Source organism: Pteropus medius, unplaced genomic scaffold (genome assembly GCF_902729225.1).
Source record: "Pteropus medius unplaced genomic scaffold, Ma_sr-lr_union100, whole genome shotgun sequence".
NCBI classification, from domain to species: Eukaryota; Metazoa; Chordata; class Mammalia; order Chiroptera; family Pteropodidae; genus Pteropus; species Pteropus medius.
Genome location: NW_024349519.1, coordinates 16,447,247 through 16,468,580, shown reverse-complemented (window position 1 = coordinate 16,468,580; position 21,334 = coordinate 16,447,247). Strand labels below are relative to the sequence as shown.

Here is a 21,334-nt window from a genome sequence, read left to right as displayed (position 1 = left end):
CTTTTTCATACATCTTCCTCTCTTTAGTTTCTATTTTCCTCTCATTCACCTTACCCTCAGCATCTCTCCCTCTTCAGAATCTCCCAGGGTTGTTGTGGGCAGCAATAACATGGAGAACTTTAGTGTTATTTTATTGTTGTTAGAGAAAGAAAACAGACATGCAATGAATTGTTAATATATAAAGATATTTTAGTTGGCATAAATAGAATTACATATATTTGTAAGAATTCATAACCATTAGTTGGCAGAAAAAAACAAAAGCTAACTTTGGAGTTTTTATAGATTTACATTTCTAATTGCTAGTTTAAAATACTGTGTTTATTTACTTCTCAGTATTAGTAGCTGACTTTTAGTAAAATCAAATTTAGTAAAATCAAATTTGGTTTAATAAAAAGAGAGTAACTTTTATACATCTACAATAAAAATAAAGATAAAAAAAACTTCTGATGTGAAAACTTAGTTAAGGAATACAATATATGAAGGGCATAAGCCAACTTGTTTTCTTTTATACTGAAATCCAGATTTTGACCTACATTGGTCTCATTAGTCAGCAGCTTCTTAATGAAAAAAGTACTCTTGCCAGCCTACAGCTTATGCAACTGAACATGAGGAAATCACCCCAGCCTAAAGCAAAATGAAAGCAGAAACAAGGTGGATATAAAAAATTTTTCTTCTATACACTTTTATCCAACAGTATATAAAAATTAAAATTAACTTAATTAAACCTTTTTAAAGTCTTAAACTCTCAGAATTTTAATGAAAATGATTATCCTATTATAGATGAGATTTATAAACTATTTGAGATATATTTATAGTGGTACATGATTCACACACTTTTGTCATTAATATAAATTAAGCCCCACAATATGGTATCTCATATATCAAGACTTAGGTCTTTAGACATGTATCTAAAGTGATGTTAACCTTTTATGAAAATAGTATGTATAAATTTGAGATTAACTACAATCCATGACAATCATCTTACTGATTTTTTTACATTTCACCCAGATTATATTGATTCCCCATTTTTAACTATATTTGCTGTCTTTTTTCTGTATGTATCATTTTAAAAGTCTCTTGAAAACCATTCCAGAGCAAACATAGGTGTAGATATTAACAATTAGGAAAAAGATTATGAAAGTGGTATAAAAATTTGCTATAGCCACCCTTTTTCTCATAATACAGCCTCAATTAAGTAATTTATGTTGATGCCACATCATCTATGATCCTCATAGTGTTCATCAAAAAATTTTGATGACCTTCACGTGATAATGTCTTTTAAGAATTACTTCGGCTCAGCATCTCTTAATATTTCAAATCAGAAAACTCAAGATAATTAGCAAGGTAACACCAAATTACCATAAATTTGAGACATACATCAAACTATTTTGTTACCTTGAGAAACAAAACCAAACATAACAAAAGATGGAAGGAAAAAATTGAACATGGATGGACAATTCAGGCCCAGGCTTACTCTACATAGAAAATTAGCATATACATAATTGAAGCATCTTTTCTTCATATATTCACTAATTTTCGATAACAAAAAGATAAGGAAAGGTTTATCTACAAGTGAAAAGATGGAAGTGTTAATAAACATACTGTGCTTAGCTCTTGAAACTACTCTGTTAACATAAAGGAAATGAAAAATTTTAATAAATCATCCTATTTGTGATGAGAACATGAAAAATAAACTAGAATCCAACGTTTTCAGAATTAAAAAAAAAAGAAAAAGCTCTATCAACTTAGCTAACTGACCTAACAAAACTATAAAACTATGTATTTATTTACTTCTCAGTTTTAGTAGTTGACTTTTAAGCCTCTTGTGGTTGCATATAAAAGTTTTCTGAGCATTTATCCCTAGCGCTCTTACCTTTCTGTCTCCTGCCTGTTTCTTCTAAATTGCTATACTTAACTTTTTCCAGATATTTCTATCCTCTATTCATAGCCCTTCTTCATGTTACAATGCCTAATTAGTACATTCATGTTATAACACTCTATTTATTATAACATTCTTTGGAGCTTTTCAAAACCCATCCTATCCTCAAATATTCAAAAATACTTTAGGATAACTTTCAAATATATTTGGTATAGCCCATGTCCTCCTAAAAAGACTTAAGGGAGCAAAGACAATAAATAAGCATGAAACATAAACCACGATTTACAAAACTATTTACAAAAAGGTACAGATAAATTTTTTAGTTTTTATTCATGATTTTGAAATGTAATATTCAAAGAACACAAGTTTTTCAGTTAAGCACTTAGTATAAAAAGTTTTGTATATATATATTAGTATTAGATGTGATGATATTGATCATTATGAAGATGATGATGGTGATAATAAAGGTGGAATGACTTGATTCAGTTTTTTTTTCAACTTTTTGAAACCCTTTCTTCAAACAAAATCATATATAGAAAACTGATACATAAGAGCACACTGAATCGAAGCTGCTTCTACTTCAGAGGTAGGGTAGGGGGTCCAGAGACCTATCCTCACTCTTCCACCCTTCTCAGTTCCCTTCCCACCCCACCTTCTGGAAAGCCATGAAGCACCTCTGAAGAAACTTTATGGTTTAAAAATTATTAGTTTAACTAATTAGAAGCTATTTGGAAATTTTTTATTTAACAGAAGCTTAGTGTGACCTTAGGCATAATTTAGACTTTTGATTTGTTTTTAATAACAAGAGTAGGTTGATAATTAAAGAACCATAAACTATAGAAACCCAGAGAATCGGAGAATTTTAAAGGCTAGAGAGAAAGTTAATCATTTACATTCTGCAGATGAGTAACTGAGGTTTAAAGAGCTTAATTGGCCCAAGTTCTCACACTTTATCAGTAGCAGAACTTTATTACTCCACCTCATGGCTCCTCTCTATGATCCCTAAAATGAACTGCAAATATTTGAGATACTGTTCAGATATTACTTATTCTATTCAAATTCTTCTTTCCTTATTCTTCAATTCACAAAGTAACATTTGCACAAAATATACCAATGGCTGCAAAAAATGTGAAAATTCTCCATACAGTTCTAAATTAGAATTTTAATTTAGACAAAAAGGAAAGAGAACCATAGTTACCATGTTAGAAGGCTCAGAATTTTAAAGCAGCTTATCTTTTCATCTTTAAAAAATGAGACAGGATCTATTTATCTGCATAGACAGGACTTACACTGATTTACTGAAGACTCTACTGCCATATATGCAGTGTGACTATAATACTCTGCATTATACCTAATTTGTGATCAGATAAATAACTGACGAGTAGAAATAATTTCACTTGTATTATAAAATATAAATTTTAGAAAAGCCAATTTTGTTTTAAATAACAAATGCATCATTTCTCAAAAAATTTAGGGAAAAATAAACTACATTTATTGTATATGTGATGCTACAAAATGACATACAATAATTCTGCAAATTTTGTAATAAAAATTGCACTGAAATCAGAAAAGAAATGGATAAAACTAATTTTTCATTTTTTTACAAATATTTTACATGACTGAGTAGATTTACTGCTATTAAGTTAAGGGACAATCATTTTGCATTTGAAAAAGTGGCAGCATATTTTAAGTACCTAACAATGTTCCTCAATTACAGCCAAAGAACCTAAAAGACAAAAAGCACATCCCTTTCTCACGAATACTACCACCACCCAAAACTTCTCGAAATACTTTCTGAAGAAAATAAGTAGTTTGTTGTCGTTTTCAAAATAATAATTTTTGTAAAGGTTTGACTGTTGCTGCAAAAAAATTTAGCAAATATAATGTAAATATCAAATACATCACATGTAAATAATTACTGAGAGATCCATATCTCTGAAAATAAAACTTTAATGTACTTGAGATATTAAAATGGAATACCATATGAAAAATTCCCTTAATAATTTGACAATTACTTGAGAAATTAAAATAAGAACATTACTTTCTCCCCTTTATAAACATGAAGAAACATACAATGAGGGAATGAAGAATATATCATCTCAAGATTAAGTAAGATTGCCTATAATGAAGAAGCAAGGAAAGACACTAGAAACTAGGATTTATGTTTGCATTTCCCTTACTTAACCAACCTTTAATTGGTGGAAAAGGATGAGAAGGAAGTGAATCTGAACAGAGTTCCAGTGGAAACTGCAGAAGTTCTTCATTATCTGTAGAGGCTTGAGAGGCAAGAAAAACACTGTTATTTAGTAATAATTTATTATTAATTTTTTAAAATTAAGAATCTCAGATAACATATATACCCTGACCCCCAATTTATTCTGATTATTTTCTCCTTGGTTTCTCCCATGGGGACCGTTCACCTGCATGCTGTTGAGAGTGGACTACTTTCCCTGGTAGGACTGTTGTGAGATTTAGAAAGGATAATATTTGTAAATCTCTCAGGACAGTGCCTTGCAAATAATAAATGCTAAATAATAATTAGTATTTTCCCATTCTTTGTACCTTACTAGTTCTATGATACTTAAACCAGTTATTATCTATTTAGATAGCTATCTGAATACATAATTGTTTAATATATTTGACATTAATGCAATGCTATACATGTAGAATGTAATCAACTTAAAATTTTTTAGTTTAATCATGAATATTTTATTTAGCCAGTAAGTCATTTGACTTTAGAAAGTCTACTATTTACTATTTCCCTCCCCTTTTTTCAAAACACATAAATGATTTCTAATAAGTTGGGTTTCCTTGGAATATATTAAGAATGGTACTTCCTAAATTTTACTAGATAACTCTAAGAATCTGTTGAATACTAGGGGACCTTTTTTGAGAAAAATACGTGACGCTTACTACATCTTCAGGTTTTCAAACACCTTGAGGACCTCCTTAGAGATCCTAGAATAGGAGCCTCTTAATTACTAAAGAATTAATATGGTACAATGTAAGTCTATGTGAAAAGTATAAAGAGACAAATGTGAACTGTGCTCCCATCCATCATAGGTTTACCTCTTTGCAATGACTTTTCAACATGTGTTTTTGTGGTCTGTAAGGCCTGATTTTTGTCGAAAGTTATAGCAACTGCTGTGACTGTAACCTAGAATCACAGAAACAATATTAATAGCAAAATAATCAATGCCAAAATAAGTTTCTTACAAACTTTTTTCAGTTCTATGGAACAACTTATACTAATTGGCTAATGTGCCTTTCCTAGTTAAGATACTCAACCAGAATTATGCATCAATTCAGATATTCAGACTACAACTAAGCCCAACTGAACACAGATTTTCAGAAAGAACTCAAGAATCTTGTCTTAAAGATGGGGTCGGGAAAAATCCCACTCATTCTCTTGTATGTATGCTGGAGCACACATATGATTCTACCTTCAGATAACTAGAGCTCAGAAAAATGAAATATACACGGTCTGATATATACTAATACATTTTGAAGTAATATCTACTAATCATATTTTGAAGTAAAAGTTTACACTTATTTAATGATGGCAATTTTAAAATATTAAAACAGATCAGATAAAAGCTAGAAATCTTCTTTAAGAATAGACAGAATCTTAATTACCTGAATTAATTCATCTTCAGGCAGAGATACTGTAAAATTTACATGGCAAAGGCAGCAGGGGATCATTGACCGTAGTTTAAAATACAGGCTCTACACAACAGAAAATATTAGTAATATTACTTCTTTTAATTTAAAAATTTATAAAACTTAACATTTTAATGTACATTATGGCAAATGGAAAGTTTGAAAGATAAAAACAAGGCTGGCCCACCTCTATTTTGTCAATTCTTACATTAAGAATACATTTTTAATATTTAAGCAGACAATAAGATGTAATCATATTTATCTGTAAGTCATAAAAAATAACAAGGTTTTTAAAATTTACAAATATAAAACAGATTTTTATGAAGTTTAAAGCTACGAAATATCTTAAAATATACTTCTTTTATAGTATGGTATATTAAGATGGAGAGGGCAACTTTAGCATTTTACCTGATGAGAGTTAAGATTGATATACTGTATAAATAAAAATAATTCAGCCCACAACTGTGTAAGGTATTCCAGACACATATACACTTTTCTTTTTTTAATTTCATGATTCTTATGAGTTTTAACTAAAATTAGTTAGTCAAAAGGTTCCTACCTTGAGCAAATTTTCACAGAGATCATTAAAGTTCTTATTGAGGGCTTGATTAGTCAGGTTAAGGCTGCTTAACCGGATTACCCTTACTGATGTGAACATCTAAATACAGAAAGATATAATAGCATGTCATTTTATTATTTTAACTAAATACTGTAACAGTTAATAAAACTGTCAAATAATGAACAATAATAACTGATGTGGTATGAAAAAAGGATAATATTTTAACTGCAATAAGGTCAAAAAGAAAACATAGGAACTTGCTAACATCACTTACATTTTATTTGTTTAAAATTAAGAATGAAAGGTTCACCTGTATTTCAGATGTCCAATTATTTATACCAGGCATAATTTCTGTATTGCAACTATAAAAACCTGTCAAAATAAATTATAGTTAAAATATACGATATTTCATTTATTTTTGTGTTAAATAACATTTTCAATTATTACATGAAGTTCTAACTATAAGATCTGTTCATTGTTGTTTTTCTAAAACTCTGTATCTTTAGAAAACTTTAGACCACCTTAATAAATTATCAGGTTTTTAAAAATGTGTACTTATAAAAGGATTAAAAATCAGTTCACCTCAGTTCTAACATAAATATTCTTAAACTATATGCTTTCAGCCTTTGAAGCAGCAAAGTACATGAAAGGATGGGACATTGATAAAGCCTTTAAAATAAAGTTAGTACCATAATTATGAACTAAAATATTGATATGCAAAAACAAGATAGTTTCATTTCAAAGGTAATTTTTTTCTGCTCACCTGAAGGAGGAGGAACATCGGTAAGTAGAGAATGTACATCTTCCATTGCATCTGTGTCATCAATCTGAAAATAGAAAGATTAAAACTATTACATAAGTAGTAAATATATAATCATTTCAAATTAAAATTTTTATTATTACTAAATAGAAAACATAAGTCAAAACACTAGAGCCATTTTTACCTAAGTTAAAATATAAAACTTTAAAAGCATTTCTAATATCTAAATTTCTCCACAATAATAATTATAAATACTTCTAAATAAAATATTTTATATTACATAACATATTGAGTTTTTAAAAAGTTTTCTCAAGCATGGCATGTTTCAAAATAATCACAAAGGTATCATAAGTAATCATTATCTCAATTTGTTTAAATTAATTAAAGTACAATAAAAAAAATTTGACTAAATACAGAAATGCTTTAAAATAGAATTATGTAGGGATTAATTTAAAGGCACGTCTAAACAAAATAAGTCTAAATCCTATTCTTACATCATAATAGACCACTGTGAATAATAAAGAGTAAAAATATCCAACTGGATATATATTGACTTTTATCTGTATATCGGGGGTCTGAGTCCTGACTCACATTTTAAGCTTCCTCTCATATCCTCCTTGGGACATCAAGAACCACTATCACTTCCACTCTACTTTAGCTACCCACAGTCGTGGCCATGCTATTCCCAAAACCATTCCAGAAACACCCAGACCTCAAGCATTCTCCAACTACAATCCTCTGTCTCTTTGTCCTTTCTCTTACTGAAGCTGCACCGTGCCCTCATACTTCTGCCCAAATGTGAAGCACTTCTGTTCTCTACTTAGCCAGGATCCAGGATCAGAAATATCAATAATATCCTAGATCAAACTTCAGGTAATGCTAAGAATCACTTGGAGAGTTTGTTAAACAGAGTCCTGGGCCCCACCTTGAAATTTTCATTTAGTAGGTCCAAAGTAAAGGCCCCAGAATTTATAATTCTTACAAGCTTCCAGACAGTACTGATGCTACAAGTTGTCACAGTCCACTTTGAGTAGCGCTGCTCTAAACAGTACCCTGGATCTTTTTACTTTCTTAACCTGACCAACCTCCATTTTTTTCTATTATTAAACTGTAGAAAAATATGAGAAAAAGGCATAAATCCATAGTTTTCTACAAATCAACACTCTTACCTCAGGTAAGCCTTGTGCATCTCCCATGGCTGACATCCAGATCACATTCACGGACTCTGTTATATAAACTCTTTAAACCTCCTATCCAATCCCAATACAATTCTACCATTAGCTCCCTGCTGCACTGAGATCAAAGCATCTGACTTTTTCTCCCAACTGGTACCTTATCAGAACATTTCTTGGTATCTTCATTTATTTTCCTTTCCTTCAACATCAAAGGAAGATTATCTATCTCTTTCAAAGCTAATTGTTCCACAGATTTGTGAGGGAGGAGGCTCCATAAATCTTTTGTGCCACATTAATGCTCCAGAAAAGCCAGTTCTGAGTGTATTTTCATAATGAAAGTTCAATGAAATCTTCTGACTTAAGGAAACACCACTCAGAATTCATAGAGCCTATATTTTTACATGTAAAATATTATAATTATAATAACATGTTGTAACATACAAAACAGGTAATTATAATAAGTGATAGAATAGTACTTTAATTTCTCATTCAAGTTTATAAAAATAGCTCCAAGAGTTTATTATTATTTTAATTTTAACCAATACATTAATTTTTCCAGAACCATCTGCATTATTGTATCAGTCATCTGGTATTGAACAAAAAATATATTACCAAGTTCTGATATTTTCGAATCTGTTGTAATGTCTATAATAAAACTTTTTGATATTTATAACAGTTGTAATGACACAAAAGTATCACATCGATTTAGGATCCAATTGTAAAAATGCACATCTTATTTTCTAAATACTTTAAGAAATTAGTCCAATGCCATAATACCTCCAAAACAAAAGCATCTTTTTTCCCATGTGAAAGGTCCAATTCTGTAACTTCATCAGAGCTTTCTGACTGAGATCTTAAAAGTCTTGAGCGTTGTCTAGGTTCTGGGATGGGTGAACCTATAATCTCTTCAAATATCTCCTAAAAAAAAATAACTGTTTTATATTATATGATCATATTTTTCAGGTTTTTTTTTTTTTTAAAACTGCAATCTCTTTTCCTTTTTTTTTTTAAATTGAGGTATAATTGACATATAACATTATATTAGTTTCAGGTATACAACATAATGATTTGATATTTGCATACTTCAGTTTGGTTTAAAATTTTTATACTAATAGACAATTACGTGTAGGGTGGGGAGTCTGTAATGTATATTCGAAGTCTATATTTAATTATAAACTTTATGACTAATTAACCGTTTATAGAGTATGTACACGGACATTTTCTGTAATCGATAATAGCAGCCTTGACATACTAATTCGGAAACATATATATAATTCATTTTCACAGACGTGGAGAGACATTACTGACATCTAGTACAGAGAAGAAAGTACAATGAGTAGGAAACCAGCAGTCCTTCCAGTTCAGAAAGTATTTTCTACTCAACATTTAAGGGTCATAATATCCCATAAAGAATTAAAGATCTATGTTCCCAAATATAATTCTACTCTTCTATATCTTTTTTTATTCAGTGACATTTTTCAAAGCTCTACATAGTAAAATGAGGAAAACAATGTGTGTGCATATGTACATAATACATTTATTACACATGTGTGTAACTTATTTAGCTAAATAAACTTTGATAGTTATAATAATGATATTTTTGATGTCAGTGTACAGTGCAATCCTATATGGGTTCATAAGCTTTTTTACCTACTACATAGCCAAAATAAGAGCTAACTAGAGGTTCTAAATATCTGTTAGCAACAGGAGTATTGAGAGAATGTGGATATGGGAGCACAGATGCAGAAGGCATAGCCTATTATTGGTGTAACAGACCTATCTTTTTAAAAATGACGTTAAAAAATAAGTTTTTCAAAAATATAGTTTTAAGTGTTCATTTCTACTGCATACCATACATAAGACTACCACCATGCAGTTTCATAACTTAGTTATCTTTTGAGTACTCTCACATCCATTTATTTTGTTTGCACTCCAAATTAACCTGACCTATGTAAATTTGACAGAGTGCTTATTATAATGATTAGAAACTGATAAACAGTTGCAATTCAGAGGTAAAGCAGTTTGTCTTTGTTTGAAAACTAGTAAATGAAGAAACTGGGTCAGTTCTTTTGACTGAGTGCAGAATTCTTCCCAATAGATATCATCCTTTTTTTATAATTTTATACTAGTTTAAACTTCGGTTACACCTCTGTTCACTATATCATGGACCTAATAAATATAACTATCCGGAATGTAATATACCTTAGATTCGTAAAGAAGTTTCACCATTGGTGATGTTATTCCAAATAAAAGTTTTGCACCTTATTTTAACGTCTTTAGCTGACTGAGAAGTCTTTTATCTCCAGTTAAGTGGTACTACATTTCTGCATTAGAAACATTTCTCAATATATTGAGGGAAAAAAATCAAACAACAGTATTAACTTCAGCTAGAGCTACCTTCCTAAGAAAAGGCACACTCTGGTCTACATTTACAGGGTGGGCGTACATTGTTTTGGAAAACTGAAAACACTAAACTGTGATATGAGTAGTGGTGTGGTACACCAAATTTGTCAAAAAAATTCTGAGATGTTATGCTAAAAGACTAATGTCAGTATCTGAAATAAGATATAGTAGAATATTCATAAATTGATTAGTCCTTTTGTAGAAATGCAGTCATATTCAGCACATGAAACTCATATATGCTGAAATGTTTAAATTCATAAAAGATTTATTTCCTTCTCTAAAATATGCTACTAAAATAGAAGTTCAATAAATATTTACTGAATAGATTAAGTAACTCGATTAACATTCTCTAAATATGTCTCTGTTCAAGGGGCTCACATTATAGTAAAGAAGACAGACATGGAAAAACTAAGTGCAATAATATGTAACAGGCACTATGCTAGAAGCACATACAAGTACAATAGGAACACAAACGAGGTAGCAGGTCCTGTGGGAGATCAGGATGGAAGAACAGAGTTGATAAACTTGGTTATACAAAAGAATTTAGCTCTTATCATTAGAACTGATAAATGGAACCCTAACATATAGCTTTGCCAATTATTTCTCCCCAACAGGCATAAACACTATTAGAGATGTTCAAATATCAAAATATAATTATAAAAGAAAAATAAGTACTACAAATATGTAGTCAATAAAATGTTATGAGGAAAGAGTTTACAAAGGTTCTTGAAGTAAATATATTAACAGATCAACATTTTCAAAGAATTTAAACATGTTCTATGTCAACATTGTTCAACAAATATAAAGCAAGCCTCATAGGTAATAAACAAATGAAACATGTAATCAATATAAAAAATATTCATAAGATATTTTATGTGCTTTTTCATTTACCAAATCCTCAAAATCTGGTGTCTATTTTACACCTATAGCACATCTCATTTTGGACTAGCCACACACGTCAAGTGCTCAACAATCACATGTGGCCAGTGTCTCTACCATACTGAACTGTGTAGCTTTAGGTCATATCCTTATGATTCCTCCCAGCATAACAACTTTGCCAGAAAGCTATGTTTGAAGCTAGAGTCAGATGCACTGTTCCAGAAGACCAAACAAAATTCAAGTCTATATAAAACAAAATAAAAACAACAATAATATTCTTATCCAAATACGATCTTTTTACAGAAGTATTTCATTATCAGAGACTCATAAAAACAAATAGTTTCATTCTAACTCCAGCATCTCTTTCAATTCAGCCTATGTGAATTCAAACAGTGGAAAAAAAATCTTTTAATGTCTAAAATAAGATAACCTAAAAATATACTAACATCTAAACAACTTATGTATTCCCAATATAGATTTATTTTACTTACCGGAGGATTGATTTCATATAACTCTTTATTCTTAGCAATCGTGTCATTTATCTTCTTTTGCATATGAGATATATGCTGTTCATATGAGCCATCATTAGGAGTCTTCCCAGCAATCTGAATTCCTCCAGGCGTTGGTAACGCTGCTAAATATACACCTGTGGCCGACTTGTAAAAATAATGGGGAAATGATCAAAAAATATCTAAAAAATAACAGTTTTCATATTTAGGAATGTGGTCTTTGCCCTGTAGAAAAAAGATATAATTACCATCCATGCATGTATAGGATGTATATGAAAGGGCACAAAAAACACAACTGGTAACAGGGGTTGGTTACTTCTGGTGAGAACCCTGGGTAGATGGGGACAGCAGTGAAAGGAGCATTTACTTTTCACTGCATACCCAACTGTATTATAAAATTGTTTACTTTATGATTATAAAAAAGTTTAGAAAATAAAGATAAAAAGTCATTAAAAGTAAATTTGTCATGTATAAGTAGATAATTTACCTTTTATATGGCAAAAGTGAAAGGGAAAGTTTTGCAAAGCAAATGAAGAAACTGAAGTGCACAAAGGATAGGAAACTTACTCAAGATCATACTGTCAATAAATATGATTCGAATCTGTCCCTTGCTCCGAAAGCCAAGGCCTTCTTCCTATACCAGCCCACCTCCATAATTACCAAGAAAGAAAATTTTACTTGATACAGATTTATTAATTTCTGACTCTGTAACAGTACTACACGCCATGAGTACTGGAAAACTATTAGGTGACATAGAAAACAGCACAACACACACACACACACACACACACACACACACACACACACACAATCCTATGTGCATTTAGGTTAAAATATGCTTATATAAGCAAAGCCAAAACATACATAAAAGTATAAATATCAAATTAATATCAAAAGAGTAGAATGGGGAAAGAGAAGATAATTTTTTTTAACTCTGGATATTTATTTTGAATTGAGTCATCATTGTTTTTAAATTAATCAATTGTCAATTTTATAAAAGTCCATCCTAGAAAGTATATGATACTCTATGACGAAGTCTGCGCAGCAGATGAAACTGACCTTCAGAAGCTCTCTCTTCTGGTTCGTTCATTAGTGTCTACGACTACACCTCTGACTCAGTCCCTTGCTCAACCTCAGAACGCCCTCTGTGCCATAGGAAGTCTTAGTGTACCATCTCCAACACTTCCCTAACTGCATTCACTAACAAACGAGGCAGCAGCCCAGAATGGTTGAGAACACAGACTCTGGAACTAGACAGGATTGGGTTTGAAATCCAGTTCCAGTACATGCAACCAAAGCACCCTGGACTAGTCTCAACTATCACAGCACTGACTTTCTCATTTTATAAAGATAATATTATATTCCTTCTGGAGTAGCACAATGTCAGACACCCAGTAGCATTCATCAGAGATCAACTATCACAGAAACTACTCTTGGGACCTTGAGACTTAAGTGCACAAACTAAAACACAGAACAAAGATTAAAATCTCAAACAGTTGTATTTGGTGTCACTAGTGATCTAGAAGGAAAAGATTTGGAATCAAGCTCTAGTTCTCAAAGACACCCCCAATAACTACTATTTTGTGTTTAGTACAATTTACACATTTATGTTATGTCCTTGCTAAGCATGGGAGTTTTTAGACAAATTAATTATAATTAACACTTTTTTCCTCAAGTTAATCTAAATGTCAAATATTTTAATATAAATCTGATTACTTTCATTAATCATTACAAATTTTTTTTGTTAAAAAATTAGGATTACATAATCATCATCATACGATTACCCCCACATACAAAAATTTCCCTAATTGCTTATAGAAAAAAATGATTAAGCAAGAAACTATTTAGCATTTTATCTACTAAATGCATACTGAGAAAAAGAATCCAAGTCCCATAAATTCCTTAAATTTCTATACATATCTCAGAAAGATGGCTGAAAATTCCCATTTAAAAAGTACCAGTGACGCAGACAAAAATTCTGGCTAGCAATGTGTTTAGAATATGAGAAGACTTTCATAAATATTGTTAATCAGATTCCATTTGATCAATATATATTTTGCAGGCATCTAGTTCTCTGGGCCTCAGGCTATTTGTAAAGGTAGCTCTCGCTTTCCCCAATGACGATTTTCTAGTTAGGACTTGTTTTCTAACAAGCGAAGGTAAACATGAAGCTGAGATATAGAGCTTTCTACAGACTCACAATCTATCAGCACCTAAGAAACACACACATGGTCTACTAACCATGGGGGCACACTTATGATGAAATTTAATTCTCAAACAGTAGGTAGTGTCTCATATGTATTGCCTCATTTTCTCCATTAAAATGAATGATTATTTTAACACAATGGTCTTCTCTCACCTCAGAAGTAATTTTGCCTCCCAAAAACATCTAGTAAGGTATGGAAACATTTTTGGTTGTCACGCTGGAGGGCAGCTATTAGCATCTAGTGGGCAGAGACCAGGGATGCTGCTAAACTGATCCTACAATGAACAAAACAACCCACTACAAAAAGGAGTTATCCAACCCCAAATGTCAATAGTTCCAAGAAGGAGAAACCCTGTTTTAGCGATGCATAAACAATAATAAAATCCAAAACTATGGTGGCCAACTTACTAAACAAGCTACACATAATAATTTTTAGAAATCTGACTATTGGGCTTATTGTCAGAATATAAAAACATAATAATGACATAAATATAAATTTTATATAATAATTTAAAATAACAGATAATAATTTCATAATTAAATATAAAAATAAAATATTTGAAAGCCTATCATCAGATTTGTTACTTCTTATAATGTCTCCAACCCTTACAGGTCTTGATACCAGTTTCTTTAAATAACTCTTTTTAGGAGACTCTTTGAATCACATAAAATAGAATCTATTACAACTATAGGAATCAAAAAACAAAACCAAAACATGTAAACTTACCGCTAAGCCCATCAACATATTTTCGCCCACTGTGATCTGAATTCTCAGTCCAAATAAAGCATTCATTCCTTTGAGTTTTAGCTTATTCATTAGCTGAGTATGCACTTCATATTCCATAAATGGCAACAGATTACTGATAGCTGTGGCATTTGCTTCTGCCTGTGCTTTCTTTTTTAAGCGACATAACCTGTTTTAAAAAATAATTTAGTCAGTGGATGATATTCTTGGTACCACCTTAAGAAATTTCCAATTTTTAAAACTGTGTAAGAGTGTGCTTGATAAAACATTTATTGGTTTCAAATGGGCTTATTAAGTTATATCAGTAATCTTTTCGGTCACTTTTTCAATGTATACATTTTTTGCTAAAAATCTTATTTCAATAAAAAGGAAAAATCTCAATATCTCTAGAAATGAAATAAATACTGATTAAAATCACTAGAGAAGATAATGTAAAATCTTAGGTTTCCTAATTCCACATGATCTTATGATGGATAGATAGCAGAGGAAAAAATTAATTTACACATTAAAAGAACATAAAACCTACTTGAGTATCTACCATGTGCCAGGCACTGTTCTAGGTGGTGAGCACTGATCAATGAAAATAACACAAAGTCCCTGTTCTCAGTGAGAGAATAGAGGGGAGGTGGGAATAAACACAACCTCAGACTATGTTTAAGAATCAGGTGTCTGAAGAAAATAAACCAGGTGAAGCGAGTGGAAATAACTAAAGAGAAAGATAATGATACCTGAGTTGGGACCGTAAAGACTAAAACTGGGAGAATTGGATAAAGACAATTATGGAAAGGAGCTGGCATACCAGAAGAACCAAAAGGAGACTATTGTAGCTAAAGTGAAGTGAAGTGAATAAGTACAGTTAACAGTATTATATCAATGTCGATTTCCTATGTGATACTCTACAACAGCTGTATAAGATGTCAACAATGAGAGAAGGTACACAGGACTCTTTATACCATTTCTGTAACTTCCTGTGAGTCTATCACAGTCAAAGAAACAAAACACAATGAACAATAACCAACAGAAAACAGATTTTAGATATTAAAATTATTAGTTAGAGGATCAGTCAGACTATAACACATGATTTGAAAAACAAAACTTCTAGAAATAATAAAATAAATTATCAAAAATTTAAAATTACAAATTATTTGGCCTATCAGCATATTAGAATCAGCTGCAGAGAAAATTTAAAAATTGGAAGAGATAAGAAAGTATGTAAAGTATAGCACAGAGAAACAAAAAGATAGAAAACACAGAAGAGAGTAACAGACTTAGAAGAGGCAGTGGGAAAGTCTATCATATTTTGAAGTGGAGAATCAAGAAGAGAAAAGAGAGGAAACAGAGGAGAATTAATACCTAAAAATTTCCTAAAACACATGAAAGACACCAATCTACAAATTCAAGAAGCCCAATGTAGAACAATTAAGATAAAGATAACTCTGTACCTAATATTTCATAGGAAACTGCAGAAAACCAAATACAAACAGAATAGTTTACACACAGCCTCAGTAAAAACCAAACAATACTTTCAAAGGAACAACAATTAGTCTAATATATTATTTCTCAACAGTAGCAATGAAAGCCAGAAGGCAGTGGAAGGGTATCTTCAACATGCTGAAATAAAATAATGCCAGACCAAAATATCTTTTAAAGATAAAATAAACGCATATATAGACAGGCATTCATCACTATCGGACCCACCAAAAGAAATACTGAAGTATATACCTCAGGCAAAAGAAAAACAATCCAAAATGGAAAGGCCTAAGACTCAAGAAAGAATAAGACAAAAGGAAATGGATTACAAACATATTTTAGAAGAAAATGCAACATAACTTTGTAACTCTGAAGTGAGGAGGTTAGGAAAAAGGGCACAGTCAAAGAATACCATATTTGACACTAAGAACTGGATAAAACAAGGTATCATTTATTAAAAAAGAGAAGGCTAATATGAAAGAAGTGGAGAAAATCAGCAGTTCAATTTGGAACAAGTATGTGATGCCTCTGACACATCAAAATGGGGTCTGAAGTACACAAGTAAGTATATGAGTCTGCAACTCAGAAGAAAGTTCTGGACTGAAGTTATAAATCTGGAAGTCAAAGACACAAAGGTAGCATATAGACCTATCAAATGATGAATTCAACTAGGGAGAGAGCTTTGAAAAGAGGGTCCAGACCCATGGCTCTCAAGGATCAAGAAACGAAGAGAAATCAACAAAGAGACTGGAAACTATACACAAAGGTAGGAAAAGGCAGAAGGTGTGGCACTGTGAAGTCAAAAGAGTTTCAAGGAGACAACGATCAACTTGAATGAATATTGCTGAGATGGCAAGTAAGATGAGGACAGAAATGCTCAACTGAATTGGTCACCTGGCAGTTGTTAGTGACCTAGACAGTTAATTAACACCTGCTTCCTATATGCCTACCACAACTGAATATTGCCTAACTGCAGTACATTTTAAAAGGAGTTTTTAACAGTTAAGTGAAGTAGTAAAAGAAATACTACATAGCACTGTTATTTAAAAGAAAACATCAACTTCCAAAATGTATTACATATTTAATTTCATTCATGTATACTGAGTCACATCCCTAGCCTGCAACAGGTTAATTAATAATTCTCACAATAACAAGCATTTATACAGAATTTAAATGTTTAAAACAAATATAGACATATTTGAGCTTTATAAAGAGGCTATTTTCCCTCCCAGTTTTTCATACAATAAATTAAGAGGTTCGGATAGAACTGCCCAGCCTGCCCAGGATCCCACAGATAAGAAGGAAACAGTAGAGCAGATATTTGAAAATAGGTCGATTCAACTCCATAGTCCATACTCTTTCAGGGATGCCAAATACCGTTTTCGCAAACATACCTTGCTTGAATTAGACAACCTTTTCCAATAACTGTTGCATCTGCTGGGAGGTCTATAGTTGTAAAGAGAACATCAGGAACTTTCTGTTTCCTGCAGTTATAGCAATATGTGAGATGAGCTGGAAATGGCATATTCAGTTCATCATACGGTATATGGCAAAATCCACAGCCTGCAGGCAAATTTTCTTCTAGCCTATGTAAATAATTAAGAAAAAAAAATAAGGCATTCTTGAAAATTCTGTGCTTTTTTCAAAAACATATATTGTATACACAGTACTTGTGCACAAACTACGCCATAGCTTCTACCACAGTAGGTGGTTAAGAGCACCACTATGACTGATAAAAATTACAAATGACAGTGAAATGGTAACCATACACTTTCCTATGACAGAAAAGGCTTATACAAGTAGAAAGTGATTTTGCAACAATTCTTATGTGTGGTGGCTACCACCTGACAAAAATCACTATTATTTCAAAGTTTTTTCTTTGAGATACAGCATAAATATAAATGTTTAGACAATAAGGGTGACAATTTTTTACTGTCTGAGAAATATAACACAAATATAATTTAAAAAATTTTCTAAGAAAAAACATTTTTTAACCAATCTGAAAATAAATTTATGGTTAAAAACAAATCTATTTAAGAAGAAAAAAAAATTAAGTCAAAATAGGCACACTCTAAAATTTCTAATTTCCAAAGGCTGTTTTAACATTTCTGAGAAACCAAAAACCTGTTTCATAAAAACATCCATATCATACAAAAACCTCAAATAACCCACGACCTTCCCATTCACTGCAAAATGTCTGTTGTAATACGCTGTTTACAAACTCATTTTAGAATAAGTATTTTTTCACTCATTAAATCTGAGGAAGTCAGGAGAATTGATAGAGAAACAGGAAGTTCTGGGGAGAACTTCAGACTTTCACCTAGCCACATCATCTAGGGCTCTGGAAAGATATGGGTTCTCACTTCTCTCTAAACTAAAGCAACCTTTCAGAAATTGAAACTTGGCAAGAAGACAAATTTTAAAAAAGAAACTCATACTATCACTGAATTTTCACAATAACCCTTTAAATCAAAATTAATTTACTCCCAGATACCATTCTTTTATTGTTGAGATAGCATTCTGCTATATTAGAAGTAAAAGGGAAATCAGAAGATCTGAGTGAAGCTATGTGACTTTGAACAAGTTATTTAACCTCTCAGAGATGACTTTGAACAAGTTATTTAACCTCTCAGAGACTCTTCTATAAAGTGGGAATTGCAATCCACCTAAAAAGGTTCTTTTCATTTTTATTTTTTGAAGAATAAGAAAACTACAGGCAAACACAAACCACCATCCCACCACCACCAATATCAAGCCCAGCCAACAACAACAAAAAACTAATAATGTCACTTGGCCTGAAACCAACCTGAGTTACACTAAGCACTAAATAGGAGACCTCAAATTTTAATGCCAGTTTGTTTAAATCTAAAGCCCATGTGTTACAAGGGGACAGAAAAGGATAAAACCTGGAACAACTTTTAACTAAACACCTCACAGAAGTTTGAACAGTGGTGCAACATCGTAAGGCATAAAAAATAAAAGTATTAAAATTTATGAAAACATTTCAAATAGAAATGTACAAAAGAGACTGTCTAAATATACTGAGTTCACAGGGAATTCTTCCTTTTATTCTATATTTTCCAAATTTTCTCCAGTAAACAGAAGTAATTTTACAGCAGAAAAAAAAAGGACATTTTTCTCTTTTACAAATAGAGATGGTATCTGTTGCACTGGACCACCATACAAGAGAATTCTATATCCATCCAAGCCACAACAATGAAATAACCTAGCTGCATGGGAAAGGTCATTTGTTAAATTAGGCTTCTTGGGAGAGGGGAAGGAGATTGGGGTAAAGGTGGTCAAATATATGGTAATGGAAAGAAATTTAACTCTGCGTGGTGAACACACAGTGCAATACACATATGACATATTACTGAGTTGTACACTTGAAACCTAATGGTTTTATTAACCAATGCTGCCCTAATAATTTTAATTAAAAAAAAGTTAAGATTCTATCTACTCTAGAATGAAATCTACCAACATGTGTGAGAACTATATTGTATCACTGGGAGAACTCACTGGCAAGGTCAGTTTTCTCAGTAGAACATTCCAATGTACTTCAAATGTTCCACTTTCACTTCCCTATTTATGATGACTTACAATTCTCTAAAATATATTATGGTCAAAATGCATTTTTAATACTGACAAAAGACACTGACCAAAGTATTCTGTGTGTCTACCACAGCAAAAATATCTGTTATACAGACTTACAAATTTGCACTAAATTTGATATATAATTTTTTTTGCTTTTTTCTTTAATATATACTAATATACTAATACTAAAAAAAAATTTTTTTAAGCAAATATGCATACTGTGGGGTAGGGGTAATTAAAATTTACATTATTCAAGTAGACTCTGGAACCAAACTAATAGTTTTCTGCATATTTATTTGATAATTTCATCTGTTCATGGAAAGCATTTTGACATTTATGGAAGCTAACAGATTAAAGGGACCAATAATCAAATAAGCCAAAAAGTAATTTCATTTTACTTAATACTTTCATTTTTACTTTCTATTTTACATATGTTAAAGTTATATTTCACTTTCCATGAAGCTTTTATATATAATTTTGGTACAATATAGTGTTTTGATTGTTTTATAAATGAAGACTTTTCTATATGAAAACTGTTTCATGGCCTTTTTCTGTTTTGCAAGTAAGACAAAGGGAAAAGAAAGAGACAAATCGAATTTAAAAATTATTTCTATAATGTTAACAAACAAGAAAATGTATCCTTGAAATTCTTCAATTGGTAGTTATACATGTCACTTATCAAGTGTGTCAATTATAATGTGTGTCCTGTAATGCAAATTCTAATATTTCTCTGTTGCTGTATTATGTAAAAGTCAGTAAAGGGCCTGACACTGTACCACTGTAGCCCACCCTCAGGGAGAATTATCTCAGTTCTGAAAGAAAAACAGTCAACCTCTCTCCCTTCTCTGCCCTTATGGAAAATAAGCCAGGCTGCCATGACAACCTCTGTTCCAAACAGCCCTCCACAGTGCCATCGTGCAGAAATCTAGGGTTCAGTACAGCTGCTGTGCCGGATGCAGATAAAATACAGACCTCTTCACTATAAAAGAAAAAAAAATAAACAAGTTAACATTTTCAGGCAATCTAACTTTGGAAAATGTTAACTATCAAAGTAATCACAAGTGTGACAATTTAAATTCAGGTTAAACTCTATTAAACATTAATAACATTACAGAGTTACCTCTTAAACCTAGGAAAGAAAACAGAAGTAATATGATGTTATTAAAGTGGAGAGGGCAAGAGTTCTTTATTACTTAAAAATTGTGAAAGATAAAGTATAATATTAATAATAGAGTCCTTTAAAATATGGTAAAGCTGATAAAGACTAGAATGTTTCAAAATAAAAGTAGTTACAAACCATACTGTTGAATCCAGCAATAACTCATTCAACTGTATTAAAATACTCTTTGAATACACATTAAATTTTACTTAAATTATTCTAAAAACACAACTACGTAAATATTGCTATAACCTAATTTGAATTTAATATTAAACAGGTATCGGAAACAATATCCAATATATACTAAATGGAACTTAAACTACATCATGATATATA

General features: G+C 31.4%; 1 protein-coding gene across 15 annotated transcripts in view; it reads right to left on the bottom strand.

Annotated features, from left to right (window-relative positions):
- Positions 1 to 21,334, bottom strand: part of C2CD5 (C2 calcium dependent domain containing 5) — an 80,119-nt gene that overhangs the window by 9,044 nt on the left and 49,741 nt on the right. For 9 of the 15 annotated variants that reach the window (XM_039882515.1, XM_039882505.1, XM_039882507.1 and 6 more), the window contains 11 exons: positions 20,723 to 20,818; positions 17,640 to 17,831; positions 14,758 to 14,944; positions 11,807 to 11,971; positions 8,811 to 8,951; positions 6,862 to 6,925; positions 6,409 to 6,470; positions 6,099 to 6,197; positions 5,516 to 5,605; positions 4,949 to 5,036; positions 4,069 to 4,155 (listed from right to left, as the gene is read on the bottom strand). In XM_039882515.1, coding sequence (XP_039738449.1) covers positions 4,069 to 4,155; positions 4,949 to 5,036; positions 5,516 to 5,605; positions 6,099 to 6,197; positions 6,409 to 6,470; positions 6,862 to 6,925; positions 8,811 to 8,951; positions 11,807 to 11,971; positions 14,758 to 14,944; positions 17,640 to 17,831; positions 20,723 to 20,818 — 1,271 coding nt within the window. Of the gene's footprint in view, positions 1 to 4,068; positions 4,156 to 4,948; positions 5,037 to 5,515; positions 5,606 to 6,098; positions 6,198 to 6,408; positions 6,471 to 6,861; positions 6,926 to 8,810; positions 8,952 to 11,806; positions 11,972 to 14,757; positions 14,945 to 17,639; positions 17,832 to 20,671; positions 20,819 to 21,334 lie in introns of all 15 variants that reach the window. The other 6 variants (XM_039882504.1, XM_039882503.1, XM_039882509.1 and 3 more) reach the window with 1 other exon arrangement.